Source organism: Coenobita brevimanus, chromosome 71, assembly GCF_032717465.1.
Source record: "Coenobita brevimanus isolate Jiangsu-jjx chromosome 71, ASM3271746v2, whole genome shotgun sequence".
NCBI classification, from domain to species: Eukaryota; Metazoa; Arthropoda; class Malacostraca; order Decapoda; family Coenobitidae; genus Coenobita; species Coenobita brevimanus.
The window spans coordinates 56070345-56087321 of NC_137024.1; the positions used below are offsets into that span (position 1 = coordinate 56070345).

At 44.3% G+C, this 16977-nt stretch overlaps 1 protein-coding gene across 3 annotated transcripts in view; it reads right to left on the bottom strand.

The window, feature by feature from the left end:
- The window catches only part of LOC145406659 (opioid-binding protein/cell adhesion molecule homolog), a 201637-nt gene extending 194210 nt beyond the window's left edge, over positions 1–7427 (bottom strand). For all 3 annotated transcript variants that reach the window (XM_080277744.1, XM_080277745.1, XM_080277743.1), the window contains exon 1: positions 7354–7427. In XM_080277744.1, the coding sequence (XP_080133870.1) occupies positions 7354–7358 (5 nt within the window). In that variant the 5' untranslated portion in view covers positions 7359–7427. The remainder of the gene's footprint in view (positions 1–7353) is intronic.
- Between the last annotated feature and the right edge of the window lie 9550 nt (positions 7428–16977).

Below are 16977 nucleotides of genomic sequence, written 5' to 3' on the forward strand. Positions count from 1 at the left end.
ACTTGTATGAATTATCTACATTAGGGCATTATCGTCACTCACCTGCCTACTGAATCATATACCAGAGAGAATCATCCATGAGTAGGGACACATACCAGGCCTCTCCCAGCTCAGGAGTACAAGGCAGTAAAGGGAACTGAGAGGCACAACAGGTGAAATGCATCATCTATGAGCAGGGAAACATGCCAAGCTTCCCTGTCGGCTCAGGAATATCAGCCAGCAGAGGAATGTGAGAGGCAGAAGTGGTGAGATATGGAGTAAGCTAGGAATATGAGCAGAAAACGGTGGAATATTAAGCATGAGAGGCAGAAACGGTGAAATATTAGGCATGGCAAGCAGAAGAGGTCAAATAACAGGAATGAGATGCATAAGAGGTAAACTAATGGGAGTGAGAGGCAGAAGAAGTGAAATATTAGATATGAGAAGCAGAAGAAATGAAATACTAAGCATGACAAGTAGAAAAGGTGAAATATTAGCCATGAGAAGCAGAAGAGATGAAATATTTGATGTGAGAAGCAGAAGCGGTGAAGTACAGTATTTGGCGCGCTTCTGACTAGGGAGATGAGAATTAAAAAGGTGAAATATTAGGCGGAAGGAAGAAGACGTAAAATATTAGGGGGAAGGAGAAGAGGTGAAATATTAGGCGAAGTATTGACCGGGGATGTGAGACGCAGAGGTGAAATATTAAGCGAAGTTTAGACCAAGGAAGTGAGAAGCACGAGAGGTGAAAGATGATAACTTTTGAGCAGGGAAGTGAGAAGCAGAGGAGTTGAAATATTAGGTCAGGGAAGTGAGGTGAATTAGTAGGTCAGGGAAGTGAGATGCAGAGGAGGTGAAATGTGCGACCAGGGAAGTGAGAAGCAGAGGAAGTGAAATATTAGACCAGGGAAGTGAGATGCGGATGAGGTGAAATATTAGACCAGGTAAGTGAGTAGCAGGGAAGGTGAAATATTAGACCAGGGAAGTGAGATGCGGAAGAGATGAAATATTAGTCGCACTTTTGAGTCTCGCCTACACGACCGCAATTCAATAAACCGGGGCAATTTCCGGATCAAGGTGTTTGATTTGGGGGTTCGGGTGGCTTAACGCAGACCCTCCGTGGCTTAAGTCCCGGTCTCCCCTTCACCTTAACCCCTTCAGCACCACGACCTCCTTTTTTCATATTCATGGTGCGTGAAGAAAAAAAAAATGTCAACTCTTATATGCAAAACAGTTTAATATCTCAGTTTTTTTTTTTTCTGGTGATTAAAATAGAAACGAGATTAATTTTGGAGCAAAGAAGAAAAGTGCAGACTATTGGAATTTTTTAAGATACTGATTTACACTTTTTTTCATGATTTGGTGTATTTTCAGTCCTGTTCCAATATTTTTCATCCTGCCTACCTACTGACGGTTTTCCTCAGCTAGGGCGATAGACCGAAAAGCGAAGGGGTTAATGAAGGCTATATCCAATCCCCCCAAGTTTGGAACCCCCTGAAACTGAGGAAAATCGTCTGGTGACAAGATATATTTATGAGACGTCCTCTAATGAAAGGTACAGTAGGCATCACAAGTCCTGTGGCCTCCTCTCTCTCTCTCTCTCTCTCTCTCTCTCTCTCTCTCTCTCTCTCCACAGACTTTTCAGAAACTGGAAAAAACTGCTAAAGCTGTAAAGGAGTTAAGACGAAGAAGCTTGAAAATAAGTAAGAAAAAAACTTTGCAATAAGGTCTTTTCATACTTTATCCCTTACACAAACAAGCAATTTATATATACTCGTGTCTTTTCATATTTCTTCACTCATATAAACAGGTAATTTTCTCATACTCAGGGTTTTGTTTACGCTGCCACCGCTCTCTTTTACTTTCGTTCAGGCCCTCTTGCGGCGAAGGGAGGCACTACACACGAGCTAAAATACACCTTTGGAATACACCTCTGGAATACATCCTGGAATACATCCTGGAATACACCCTGGAATACACCTTTGGAATACACCCTGGAATACACCCTGAATACACCTTTGGAATACACTCTGGACGTCCTCTCGTGACTCTTACGGTCTCATGCTACATTAACCAGGACCCACCCATGCCCTCCACCTCCACCCTTATATATATCGTCTCTCTCTCTCTCTCTCTCTCTCTCTCTCTCTCTCTCTGTATCTATCTCTCACTTTTTATCTATCAGTCCCAAACGTCTCCTCGCCAATTCATCCTTACCTGCTTTCAATAGAGGTTGCTAGGAGGAAGTCTACTGTATTTATCTATTTGTCTGTCTGTCTGTCTATCTGTCTATCTATCTATCTATCTACTGTATCTATTTATCTATCTATCGATCCATTTAACTATTTGTCTATCTATCTATCTATCTATCTATTGCCAAACGCCTGATGGTGGAGCGGCCAAGGCAAAAATGCATCGAGCCTTCTCTATGGCAGTTAATCAGCACTCCCTTCCACCTCTCAATGCTGATCTATCTATCTATCTATCTATCTGTCTATCTATCTATCTGTGTATCGGTCTGTGTACCCATGTATAAACTTACCTATCTATTTATTATCTATCTATCTATTTGCCTATCAACCTACCCTTCTATCTACTCACCTGTCTACTTGCCTGTCTATCTACCCTTCTATCTATTCATCTATCTATCTATCTATCTACAGTATCCATCTTAGTAATGTACTCCCTTCCGCCACTTCGAGCCAATCTCACATACTATCTATCTATCTCTGTTTATCTACCTATCTATCTATCTGTCTATCTATCTATCTATCTATCTCCAGACGCCTAATACCAGAGTTCATTCAGCACAGCCATTATAGAAACGCCTCTCCGCAGCGTCTCATCACATACCCTTCCGGCACTTAGGCAATATCACTTGGTATCCATCCATCTATCTATCTATCTATCTATCTATCTATCTGTCTGCCTGTCCGCTACTTATCTATCTGTATGTCTGAGTCTGTATATCTACCTGTCTTTCTGTCTGTCTGTCTATCTATCTATCTATATCTATCTATCTATCGAACATCACGTCTTTATTTTATCTATCCCTACCATCTCCAGACGATTTTATTCAGCTCAGGAGAGATTTTTCGAACAGGTGGGGTTAGATACAGCCTTCATTAACTCCTTCACTAAAAACAGATCTCTAAGCTGAATAAAATCGCTCAGCTTAATAAAATCGTCTGAATAAAATCGTCTAAGCTTAATAAAAAATAAAAACCTACACAAATACAGCTCCAACTACACAACTACAACTTCATCCACACAACTACAACTATAGCTACACCTTAACACACAACTACAATTACACAACTACATCAATTTGCCGTCATTACCGCCACCCACACACCTACCCTGTTATCACCAACTATCACCTCCATCAACATAACACGAAGCCAGCACTACACGACACTCACATTAATTTAGGTTTCATTGTGGCCCTGGAGGCTTCGTAATGCCACTTCCTTAGAGATTTAGTCTGCACATTACACTTCAGTATCTTCGCGCAGGTCTAGGCCATCAGGGCAAACTAAGATAAAAGAGAAAGTTAGGGTGTACTATGTAGGATAAATCGCTCAGGAAAAGGTGATACGAAGCCTCCTATACCTCCTACAAAACACCCCCAGGGATGGAGAGGAATGCCTTCACGTGGTGGCACCTATGTAGCCAAGTGACTCCCCTGCCTGGTTATACACACATCCCTCACCTCACCTCCCTGTAGTCCTGAAGCAAAATGGAGAGCTGCAGAAGGGGAGGCTCATCCAGCAGTCCACGGAGTTCACGTTCAGAGGAGCCAGGCACCACAAAAGAAAAAAAAAAATCCAGTACTGCCACATACACCCCTATCCTGTCAAATCCCCCCCCCCAAACACTCCCCCACCCTCCGTCAACTCCCCCACCCTCCCCCACCACCACTCAATTACTCACACCACATCAATCACGACTAACTACCCGCGTTTGCATTCAACAAATCGGCCTCTACTCCCAGTCCCATGCACCTCCCCGCCCACGCATCAGTCTCAATTTGCAACATTTTACTGCCAGCCTTCACTATCGTCGGTCTGTTTCCAGCTGACAAACATCTCTAACCTCTTTCAGCTCAGTTGATGTCCAAGTGTGGTCAGACTGGAGGGTTGATCTGACTAATAACCAAGGAGACTTATTCCTTCATTATAACTAAGGTTCACCGAACTTTTCTTGAACTTCATCTTAGTAATGAAGTTTTGGGAGTGGCCCAGTTCCCTCTGATGAAGACAAATTGACAAGAATGCAAGGAAAATTACTGCGTTCTCCCCTCAAGAAAGGAAGCATCTAAATGAGCCCATATAAAATCACAACTTCTGGAACTAAAAAGATTTCTTGCCTCCCTTCTCCCCTCTACAAAGGAAGAATCGAAGGGAATCGATATAAATCACAACCTTTGGAGCTAAAACGATGCCCCGACTCCCAGTTCCATGCACCTCCCCACCCACGCATCAATCTCAATTATCAAACATTCTTTTTCGCGCCATTGCCACTGCCACCGCCGCCGCCAAGAGCCTCATTCGTTCTTTTGTTCCCGCTCACTCGCTCTCCATTATGCGTTGAGGGTGCTTCTTCCCCCCCCCACCCCTTCTCTTGTTTGCTTCCCCTCTCCCCCCTCTCTCCTCTCAGTCTTCACCCTTCCTTCATGCTTAACAATGAAGCTGGTTTGCTCTGTGGTTACTCGTAGCACCACTTATGAGGCACTTAATGAAGCTAGTTTAGGCCTTGAAGCACTTAATGAAGCCCAGTTTACTATGATTCCTCTGTGGCACCGACTCTGATGCACATGATGAAGCCAGTTTATTTTGTTTTCTCGTGGTACCACCTGTGAAACCTTACTAAAACCAGTTTACTCTCTGGTTCCTCATGTCACCACCTGTGAAGCGCTTAATAAAACCAATTTGCCCGGTGGTTCCTGGAGGCACCACCCCTGAGAACCACTTAACCCTTTACCCTCCTCGTGTTTCCTTCTGTCCATTCGAGTAACCTGACAATCACCACAATAATATCACAAGTGTGCTGTTAGAATTATATTTATTCACTTACTATAGCTCACTTCGAGTAGGCCTATAACTTTGTCTATAACCAGCTCCTTACTGTGAGGAATGGTGTATAGAAATGGATGCAGCCGAAAAAATCCCTATCAAATTTCAGCCCCTTACTCCAATAATGTTTCGATACCTGTATATAAACTACCAAACAGTTCTTTCAGGTGGTTTCTACGGTCATTATCTACGACAGGAATGGCAGTCACTTTCCCCGACTCCGTATCAACCAACTACCCGGCTTCAGCTTCCAAAGGCTCTTCGTCCGTAACTTTCCTTGTGGCTCCCTCAGCATAATAACTCCTTTTGGTATTGTATTCCTGATGCTAACAGACGATTGTATTCACCTTTTTTGAGAACCACCTTGTAACGGAAGAGACATTGAAGGCTGTTAACTACCTCTCTCCAACTCGAATCTTTCCCCAGTTAAATTAAATCGTCTGGGGATAGCAAGAAGGGATACTACGTCTTTGAAATCCAGGTGAGGTTCCGCACACCTGGTTTCCCCCACCTCAGGAACACCAATCGCTTCGACAATGGCACAGTGCGTTATTGTTCCTTCAGCACATATTTGGAGAGGAGATTGCACTCTTTGGTCGAGTTCCTCTACTTATGATGTGGATGTAAGCTTGTGGGTAGTTTGCTTTATCTCGTTTCCTCCTTGCTTTATTTCCTTTACTCCTTGCTTTATTTCCTTTACTCCCTTGCTTTACCTCCTTTATTCCTTGCTTTATCTCCTTGCCTCCTTGCTTTACCTCCTTTCCTCCTTGCTTTATCTCCTTTACTCCTTGGTTTATTTCTTTTACTCCTTGTTTTATCTCCTTTACTTTATTACCTATACTTATTACTTTATCTCCTTGGCTCTTTACTGTATTTCCTAAACTATCTCCTTTACTCATTTTTCTCATTTACTTCGTGCTTTATCGCCTTTACTCCTTACTTTAACTCCTTTATTCCTTACGTTATATCCTTTACCTCCTTTACTCCTTTCTTTGTCTCCACTTCCATAACATTTCTCCTTTTATTTTTGCTCGTACCAGACAATTTTCTCACCCTACAATGGAGATCCAGAAGTAAAGGAGTTAATAAAGGCCACATCTTCCCCCCCTACTCCAAAAAGTCCCGCCTAAGCTCAATAAAACCGTCTAGGAAAAAAAATATTAAAGAGGCGTCATCGGAGTGAAATGACTTAACTTACTCCTTTTAATCCTAGGTAAGACTACATACAACATTACTCTTAATAGATGAGTTCCTGACCTATCCAATACAAAGAGCATGAGTACAAACAGCAGGAGATAATTTTAAGTTACAAATACAAACACAAGATAATGTCGTGAAATATACAAACAGCAAGAATACAAACAGCAGGAGATGAGTAAAGTTACGAATACACACAGCAGAAGTCTGGAAAAATACAAACAGCACGAGTACAAACAGCAAGAGATGAGTTACGAAGTTGGGCAGTGGGAATACAAACAGCGTGAGTAAATACACCAAATGCGCGAAGTATTCCGATACAAACGGCGGAAGGAGAGTCACGACGCAACCCAATACAAACAGCGTGAGGTACAAACAGCAAAAGATGATTCACAAAGTTATCCAATTCAAACAGCGCGACGTACAAACAGACTGCCCCAATTAGAGACAGTGACTCAAGTTCCTCCCAAAACTAACTCGGCCCGCTTAAGTTATAATATGTCCCAGCGGCTTACATATATCTTGGCCTAATGTGGTTATTATTAAAGTTACGCTGCCTGTCCTAAATTAGTCGAGTTAGGCCCGAGAGATGCTGTGTCTCGATTGGTGCGTGAAGGTGTGAAGTGTGTTTCTAAGACTCGAGTTTCACCTGCAGTTCACCCCTTCTACCTGATGACAAATTTGTTTTATTCTTGCTACCTTCAGATAAGTTTATTTAGGTTAGGAAAACATTTTGGTGCAACGGGGTAAGATAAAGCCTTGACGGACCCCTTCGATTAAAAAAAAAAAAATGGAAAGAAAAAAGAAAGAGGAAAAGAAAAAATTAAAAAAAAAAAGAAAAAATAAGGCCTCCTTCTAAGATTAAGAGAGTCGTTTACTGATACCAAGATCGCACAGATAAAATATGTCGCTGGATCGAACCTCTATCATCATATATTAATTCCCCTCCAGGACCAGACCTTCACAGGGGGGAGAGTGATGGCCGAAATTAACCCATCCCCATGCTGGCAAGTACGAATGGGGAAAAGGTGTCTGTAGGAGGAGTGAAAAACCGGATTCAAAGGACTAATTATTAAACAAATTCACGTAAGTTTCTACTCACCGCATCCTCAGGCTCCTTCTCTACCTTGGTCTCAGGCTGTCACCGCTGAAGTTGCTGAAGTCAGAGGTATTTACTTAACCCTCTGGAGTTTACGTGAACTGAATTAAATCGTCCGTCGGAAGCTGGAATAAAACACGAAGTCCTTAGTTCTTGGCAAAACTGTTCAATCCGTTTTTTTTACATCATCACTGTCATCATCATCATCATCATCATCAACATCATCATCATCATCATCATCACTGTCATCATCATCATCATCAGTCCGTCCTCCTTTTCCCAACTATGAATGGAGTGAGTTTTATCGCCAGAGGTAAACCGAAATAAACCTCAAGGTAGGTAGATAGGTTCATCACAGCCAAACTGTTTATAATTGCATACACATTGCAGAACCAACCACCAGGGAACTAAAGTCGCACACACACACACACACACACACACACACACACACACGCACACACACACACACACACACACACACCTTTCCCTCGTCCCTTTCTCGCCTCACAGTTACATACACAATACTACCAATTATCAAATCACTTAGCCTTGGTCTCAGTGGGCAATTAGACGTTTTGGCATCATTACTAGGTCACTAATGCGAGGCTCTACACTTTTCCTATGCTGTCGATGTCTCCTCAGCACTTTCCACACCACTTGTCAAAAATAAAGTGCATAGTAGCCACTCACTGGCAAAATATATATAGTTTTCACGGTAGGCCACAGTGTAAATAACAGTGCTTTCACGGTAGGGGATAGGCTGTTCACCGTAGTCGCACTTTGAGGTACACTGCAAACGCCTACCAACTGCACGAGAGTCATTAACGCTGACTGTTTAATTTTTGCTATGTCCACATTTTCCCCCTAAAAGATGATCAGTAAAATGGTCATGTTTTTATATTCCCGTCTCGCAACTGTGCTACTGGGCGAATTGGGAACAAGGAGGGAAACAAACTTTGTCCTAGAGTCCGACCGGCCCCAGAATCGAACTCGGATCCTGCCAGTTGCGGGCTGGCGGGTGCGTGCGGCGTGGGTGTGGCGGCGCGGGCTGCGGCGGACTGGCTTGCGGCTGCGGGAGCGGCTGGGCTTCTTCCCCGACCCAAAACTCGCACGCGCACTCACTCCCGCCCCCGGCCTCCACTCTCCCTCCCTCCCTCCCTCTCTGCCTCCCTCAGCTCTCTCCCTCTCTCTTCCTCTCTCAGCTCTCACTCCTCCAGCTCTCTCCCTCAGCTCTACCTCCCTCCCTCCCATCTCCCTCCCTCTTTCAGCCCTCACTCCCACACCTCAACCGCACATCCTTCCCTGGCTCCCTCCTTCCCTCTCTCCCTCAGCTCTCATTCCTTCAGCTCTTACACCCAACCTTATCTCTATCTCTCTTCCTTCCTACCTCTCTCTCTCACCTCTCCCTACCTCTCCCAGCTCACACAACCTCACTTCAGCTCTTCCTCTCCCCTTCCCTTTTTCAGCTCTCCTTCAACTCACCCTCCCTCAAGTCGCCTTCTCTGCTTTTCTCCCTCCCCCTTCCCCTCTTTCCTCCCTCCCTCTCTTCTCCCTCCTCCCTCCCTCTCTTCTCTCACCCTTCCTCCCTCCCTCTCTTCTCCCTCCTCCCTCCCTCCGCGTATACACACACCCGCACCACCGTCAGATTGTGTTTTTATCATCACCTTTTTCTGATATCTGTGGTCACCGTGAAGTCCGCAGCTTGCCCAAAACCGAGACCGCTGCCAAGAAGTGAATTCCCCCATTTTCCTCTGAAAGACTGACAAGGAGAGCAGCAAAAAGCACCCCGGGAGGTTGCGAGGCCCTCCCCCACCAGTTCGGAAGGAAGGAAGGGTGCAGAGAAAGGATTAGATGGTGAGGAAGTGACCAGCAGGAGAATGAACAACTGAGTGAGAGAGAGAGAGAGAGAGAGAGAGAATACCTGGACATCATTCCGTTTGCAAGGGACTGTGGGTTAATTATTCCGTGCGTTTTAATGACGTATGCACCTTCACTGACGCTACTATGTTTGTATTCTTAGTTTTTATTCAGAGCCTCGACACTCTCAACATAACGAAGGACGTAATCTAGTTCTACGAATTCTGGGGACGTACAAACAGCAAGAGACGTTGATGGGCGTAGCTATTATTGAAAGAACTTAACCAATATTCTTACGATAAACAAGTCCGGATATCAGTGAATTAATATCAGAAATCGGCCATTTATTTTACTCATATGCGTACTCGACTTCATTATTCACTCTAATGTGTACTCAGGTTTTATTTTTCACTCTAATGTGTACTCACGTTTTGTTTTTCACACTAATGTGCATTCTGGTTTCATTGTGAAGTGTGTTGTTGTGTGGGTAAAGGAGAAAGGATAAACAATGGATTACGTTGCTGTGGCCTCAGGGTCATCTGGAAATGAACATAGTGGACTACAGGCTGAAGCTGTCCTTTTACATCGTCCACCATCCTCTCTCTCTCTCTCTCATATATATATATGGTGTGATCCGGCTGTTCATTCTTCTCATCCCGCCCCCGCCCGTGATAATGTGGAAACTCTAAATTAAATTAATTGCTATAATGAAACTCAGGACCTGGGGGCGTTTAATGTTATCTCGTGAATTAATCTCAGCTCTCTCTCATGTCGGCTATACTGACTTGTTGCGGAGGGGAGCAGTAGCACTATAACCTTTTTCCTCTAACCTGGCCTGAATTTACCGTCTCACTGCTCTGAATGCTAAGTTGCAAGGACAGACTGACACTACATTATGATGCTAGTCACAAAGTAGTGCTATGGAAAGTGTGTAGAATGGAAGTTTTGTCTCTTTCAACCACACAGCTACGTGAATTAAGCTGCAAAAGGACGAAAATCTGAGCCAAGTTGAAATAAAAACAGTATATATAGTCGTTGCAATCTAAGCTGATCTGAATGGGATCCCAGTGGACTGCAGGATGTGTGTGCCCTTCTTCTGCACTCCATCATCCTCCTTTCCGGGAACAGGGAGGGAACTGAGGGACGTTTCCACAACCAGGCAGAGGAGCAGCCCGGTTCTATTAGTGCCACCGCATGAAGGCGTCTCCACAGCCAATAGATGAAAGCCTATCGACTACGCGGGGTTCAATAATCAGATAATTTTTGATATCCAACCGTCGAATGCATATCCAGGTCCCTAAATCTCGTCGGCTATGGAGGCTCTGTTAACACCTCTTCCTTGGCGGTTTATTCTTGCATATGACACATTAATATTCTCTCGTAGGCTATTATGTGCAACGCATGTCAATATTAACAACACATAAATTACAAAAGACTGCTAAACTTTAATATATAAAATGAATCGCTGAGGAAGATGTGCTAAGAAAACCGATATTAGAAAGACATAAATTACGAAAGAACTGCACACTGTAATATGCTTAGAGAGAGAGAGAGAGAGAGAGAGAGAGAGAGAGAGAGAGAGAGAGAGAGAGAGAGAGAGAGAGAGAGAGAGAGAGAGAGAGAGAGAGAAACCTGAAGAAGAGGTGCTAGAAAACTGACATCAGAAAAACATTACTTACAACGGAAACTTAAGGTGTAATAAGCAAAATAAATCGCTGAAGAACACGAGCTAGGAACCCTGCTGAGTTGACACATAGCTCTCTGTTCCCCTTCTTCACATACCTCTTCCTAGGCCTATTTTTGCGCCGGTCAGTCTGGTGGGTTTAGTCTGTTTTCCCCCCTGTCTGTGCTCATCTGCTAGTACTACAGGGGATTTGGCTGTAAAATAACTACTTCGGGTTATATTTAAAAAAGGATGGATTGTCTGTCTTCATGAGCCTGCCTCTCTCTCTCTCTCTCTCTCTCTCTCTCTCTCTCTCTCTCTCTCTCTCTGTGTGTGTGTGTGTGTGTGTGTGTGTGTGTGTGTGTGTGTGTGTGTGTGTGTGTGTGTGTGTGTGTGTGTGTGTGTGTGTGTGTGTGTGTGTGTGTGTGTGTGTACCTAACGATTTGGCCCGGACCTAATGGGGACGAATTCTGATACTACATTTGAATAACAAGTCAAAAATAAAATATGAAAAAAAAAAATCCAGACAGCCCGTTACATAATAATCATCATCATCATCATCATCATCATCATCATCATCATCATCATCATCTCAAGGGTACGAAAAATCTATCTGGAAGTAATATGAAGGAATTTTGACGAAAGGACTAATAAGCAAAAGAAAAAAAAAAGAATATCTAGCGAGAAAAACATGACTAATTTTCACATGAGTACGAAAAACATCGATCGGGGTCCAGCTGTGCCAAAAATGCATAAATGAAGACGAATATGAGTGAAAAACAAAAATCTGAGCCAGCGCTTTTCCACGTGGAGACATAAATTAGTTCATACATCATAAACTTGAGAGAGAGAGAGAGAGAGAGAGAGAGAGAGAGAGAGAGAGAGAAAGAGAGAGAGTAATGTGAAACGAAACAGTGCATTTAGGGAGAGCAGAACAAATCAAGTTAGAGAAAGTATAATGAAAGAAATAATCACTACAACATACTGATGCACGTACGGTCACCAGCAAAACTCCTGTCACCTCTCCTACTTCTCTCTCCGTGGATTGTGAAAATAAGTGTGGCAAATATGCAGAAAGTACCACTGATGACACTGTGACTAAATAAATTCGTCGGTGTCAGTTGCTACGGATACACTACAATGATCTTCAAGGCCCATCGAGAGAAAAATGGGAGGAGGGACAGAGCTTTTGATGTCGACTGAACAAAATGGGTTGAAGGGAGGATAATGAAAGGTGAAATTGTACTAAAAAGGTGATGCCAGTACAAAGCAGGTAAGGGCACTAATGAGATAAAACAGGGAGTACAAACCAGGTGATGCAGTACAATGATACAAAATAAAACAGGGGTAAAAAACGTGTGTGTGTGTGTGTGTGTGTGTGTGTGTGTGTGTGTGTGTGTGTGTGTGTGTGTGTGCGCGCGCAAGCCAGCAATAGTCTGAGTGCCACAAAACAAGCTAACTGCGTCCTTAGCTTGACCCAGGGGCAAACTTGTGTCTTACGAGGCTGCGTGAGGGAAGCTCCTGGTGCGTGTGTTGGGGGGAGATTGTGTTCTTCCGCCCTTTATTCTCTTTACCCCTTCTCCCTTTATCTCCCTTTCCCTGACCCCTTTCCCCTTTCTCTCTCTTCCTCCCCTCTCCCCCCTTCTTCCTCTTTCCTTTCACATCCCTATTCCATACCCTTTCTTTCTTTTATGGGTCTGTGTTCCCTTCTCCTTTCATTCCTTTCCCTCCTCCCTCCCCATTTCCTGACCCCTTTCCCCTTCATTATTTCCCTCTTTCCTCTTCTCACCTCCCCCCTTATCCCCTTTCGTTTCCCTTCCCCCTTTACCTACCCCTTTGTTCCTTTCATCCTCTTTCCTCTCCCTCCATTTCTTTTCACATCCTCGCCACTTTTCTATATCCCTTCCCTTCCATCTTTCATTTCCCTCCTTCCTCCCTCCTTCTACCCTTACCATTTCTGTCCCCTTCCCTCTTTCACCCCATTCCTCTTCCCTTCTTCTTCTCGTCCTCTCCCTTTTTCCTCTTCTCTCTCTCTCTCTCCCTTTTCTCTTTCTACCATGTCTCTTCCTACCCCTTCCTTTCTTTTTCTCGTTACCTTGCTCTCGCCCTACCCTCTTCCTTCCCACCCGCTCCCCTCTCTTTTCATACTGCCCATCCCATTTCACCCCCTCTCCCATTATTCCATCCTATCTTACCTATCCTCTCCCTCTGCCCCTTCTGGTTCATTGTTACCCATACCCACCCTCACCTCTTGTCAAATCCAACCCCTCCCCTCCAATTCTCATCTCACTCTCCCTCATCTTTCCCTCTCCCTTCTATCTGATCCTAACATTTTCTTCCCCTTCCCCCTGCCCTCTCCTGCCCTTCACATCCTTCTGCCTTTCCCCCCTTCCTCTCATCTCATCAAAGCTCTCTCCTTCCCCTCTCCCTCCCCTTTCCCTTCATCCTATAATTCCTCTCCATTTCCCCTCACCTGTTAAATCACCCCCTCCCTCCTCTTCACTATCTCATCCTACTGCTCCTCTCTAAAATCCTACCGTACCCTCCGATCCTCTCTCATCTCATCCTTCCCATCTCCTCCATTCTCTCGTAAAATCCTTCCCATTACCTCTCCCTCATCCACATCCTCTCCCTCTCCCCCTCCTTCCTCATCCTCTCACATTATCTTTTCCATTTCCACCCCTCTTTCCTTCTCCTTTCCCTCATATCATCCTTCCCCTCTGATAATCCTTCCCTTTACCCCTCCCCTCATCCCAGGCAAGCCCTCTTTATCGCTCCCCTTCCTTCCTCCCCACCCCCGTACCCCCCCTCCGTTGCTTCGTACTCTCCCTCTTCTCTCTAATATCGTCAAAGTTCCCCATTCCATTCCCTCTACTTTTTTCTCCCCATCCACGCCCTTCCCCATCATTATCCGACCCCTCCCTCGCTCTCCCCAGCAATCAGACACACAAACAAGCTCCCTTTTTTCTCCCCCACACACAGGGGTCATTTACACACGCACATAAACTCGGCCTTTCACACACACACACACACACACACACACACACACACACACACACACACACACACACACACAACGGTCCAGTCCCCCACACACTGGGAAACAAACAACAAAAAACCTTCACACACACACACACACACACACACACACACACACACACAAACTCTAACAAGCCACTGCAGACAAAAATTCTCTCACGACATCTCGCACGCCAAACACTCCTCTCTCTCTCTCTCTCTCTCTCTCTCTCTCTCTCTCTCTCTCTCTCGGGGGAGTCTCAAGCACCACTTCCTCGGTGATTTACTTTGCGTATTACAGGCTACTATGCTTTGCTTTGTCATATGTATCTGTTTAACCCCTTTGTTTTGGTGAGAGAGAGAGAGAGAGAGAGAGAGAGAGAGAAAAACTAATGGTACTGAAAGGGACGAAAAAAACATAGAAACCTCTTCATTACGGAGGTCACTTTCTAATCTAAATAAAATCGTCTAATGGTTGTACCCAAAAATAAAATACCGTAATAACATTTTTGACGTCTCCATATGCAGGAAATAATGACAAGCTGGAGGATACTTGTTTTCCCAATGGTATAAAATTAATGTACGGAGATAACATCCAAATAATATTCAGGGGTGGGCAGTTGGACAGGGAGACATGGAGGCGATTTGTTTATGGCCATCCCTTATGGGATTGAGGCATCTGGCAAGACAGATAGATGGGTAGATAATATTCAGAAGCAGCAGTTGTAATCCCAAGCTCATTTCAAGGTGAACCCTGTGGACTGCAAGCCGAGGATGCCATTTTTTCTGCAGTCCATCATCCGCTTTTCGGGGGATAGGTAAGGGACTAAGGGATATTTGTATAAACAGGCAGCTCCACCGCCCGGTCATATCAGTGCCACCACGTGAAGCCGCCCCTCTCGAAGAATAGAAATAAAATGTAGAAGTACTATGTAAAAATACTTCGCTTAGGAATTGGCAATAAGGGGGCCCCAAACACTGGCGACATTAAGGTCAACACATTCCCCTGACCCAGCATTACCTAGCCTGCCCCCAGCACCTGAGCTAAGCCTAAACCAGCCTTATCTAGCCCAAAGGCGTGCGTTAGGGGGTACGTGTGTGTGTGTGTGTGTGTGTGTGTGTGTGTGTGTGTGTGTGTGTGTGTGTGTGTGTGTGTGTGTGTGTGTGTGTGTGTGTGTGTGTGTGTGTGTGTGTGTGTGTGTGTGTGTGTGTGTGTGTGTGAGAGAGAGAGAGAGAGAGAACGCACGTGATAAAAAAAATAATAATAATAATAACTAACGAGCTCAAAAATTACTGTAACAGAGGCACGAACCATCATCCTCTGCAGACAACACGAAGGAAAGCTTAGGCAACATTGTAACATCTTCAGTCCAATGGTGTACTTTAAATTTTATCTTCTTACCTACAGGCACTTTAATTCAGGCAGGTGAAACTTCTGATCGGGAGGTGATAGATATAACCTGAATTTAACCCCATCACTACTACAGGTCCTGCAAAGCTTGATAAAATCGTCTGGAAATAGCAAAAAATAAGCTAAAAAATGTATCACCGGACTGAATGGATAATCTGATTGGGGTAAAAGTAATCCTGTTGTTTTTAATGCTTCAAAAACTCAGTTCTTACATCTTTCAATTCGTCATAATCTTCCACGGCAGTGTGCTCTAATTTATAACAATATCAAGCTTAATCCTGCAGCACCTTTAAACATAACAGGGGTTTTACTCTCTAGGAATTTATCTTGGAAAGATCATATTACCTCACATGTATAATGTGTTTCCAAGAGATTAGGTGTACTAAGCCGACTCTGTGCCTTCTTTATCCCTGCACAGTTGTAGACTTTATACACAGGTTTTATTCGCCCCTGTGTAGAGTACAACTCTCATGTGAGGGGAGGCTCCCCACATACAGCTCTTCTCAACAAGGTGGTGTCAAAGACTTTTCGTCTAATTAAGTCTCCTCCTTTTACAGGCTCCCTTCAACCTCTGTCTCTTCATTGCACTGTTGCATCTCTATCACTTTTCTATTGCTACTTCAGTGATCACTGCTCCTCTAAACTGCTTGTATCCCTTCACCAATACGGCGGGCGCGTAGCACCCGTCTAGAAACAAACTCTCATCCTTTTTCTGTCCAACTCTCCGCTGCATGAGTTAACCATTACTACCAGTCCTTCATGTCTGCAACAGGTCATCACTGGAACTCTCTTCCTCTGTCTGTATTTCCAACTGTCTATGACCTCCAGTCTTTCAAACGCTGTGTCCAAGCATCTCGAAATGAACAGATCTTGAATTTGGCTGTGTTATCTTGTTTTTTTTTTTCCCTCGAGGGAACAATCTTACGGCCTTCTGGCCTTTGGTTCCTTCTTCCGTGCATTAAAGAAAAAAAAGAAAAGAAAAGGCTGTCTGAGCTTATTCAACTAAGTACATAATGACTAACAAATACAAAACTGCACTCATGTCCTACGCAACGATCCATCCATGGTTTTGTAAGGTCAGCTTTACGTGCAGCTGTGTCAGAGGTAGTCAGCGTATCTATGGCTTTGTGTAAGGCAAAGAGATAGCAACAAAGGGATCGTGACCGTGTGTGTGTGTGTGTGTGTGTGTGTGTGTGTGTGTGTGTGTGTGTGTGTGTGTGTGTGTGTGTGTGTGTGTGTGTGTGTGTGTGTGTGTGTGTGTGTGTGTGTGTGTGTGAGACACTATGATTACAAGGAACCAGGTCAAACACAACCAGAAATAACAAGACCAGCCTTCCTCTTTTGCTATCCTTGTCTTTAAAGCACAGAGGAGTTACGTAATTACAACCACGCCACTCCCAAAACGATAAGGAATCATGGTACATACCTCACAACCATGCTACCTCAACCATAAGGAACTAAGATGACTCACAACCATACAGTACCATACCATCCCATAACCCATCCCCAACTATGAGGAACTGTATCATGTCACTCCACAACCATGCCACCATACTACCATAAGAGGCAGGAAAACAAGTCTACTCCACTACTGTTAGGAAGAAGAGAAGTTAATCACACCACTACCAAAAGGAGCCATGCAACCCCCTATCTCTCACAGGGGCCTCACTCACAACCA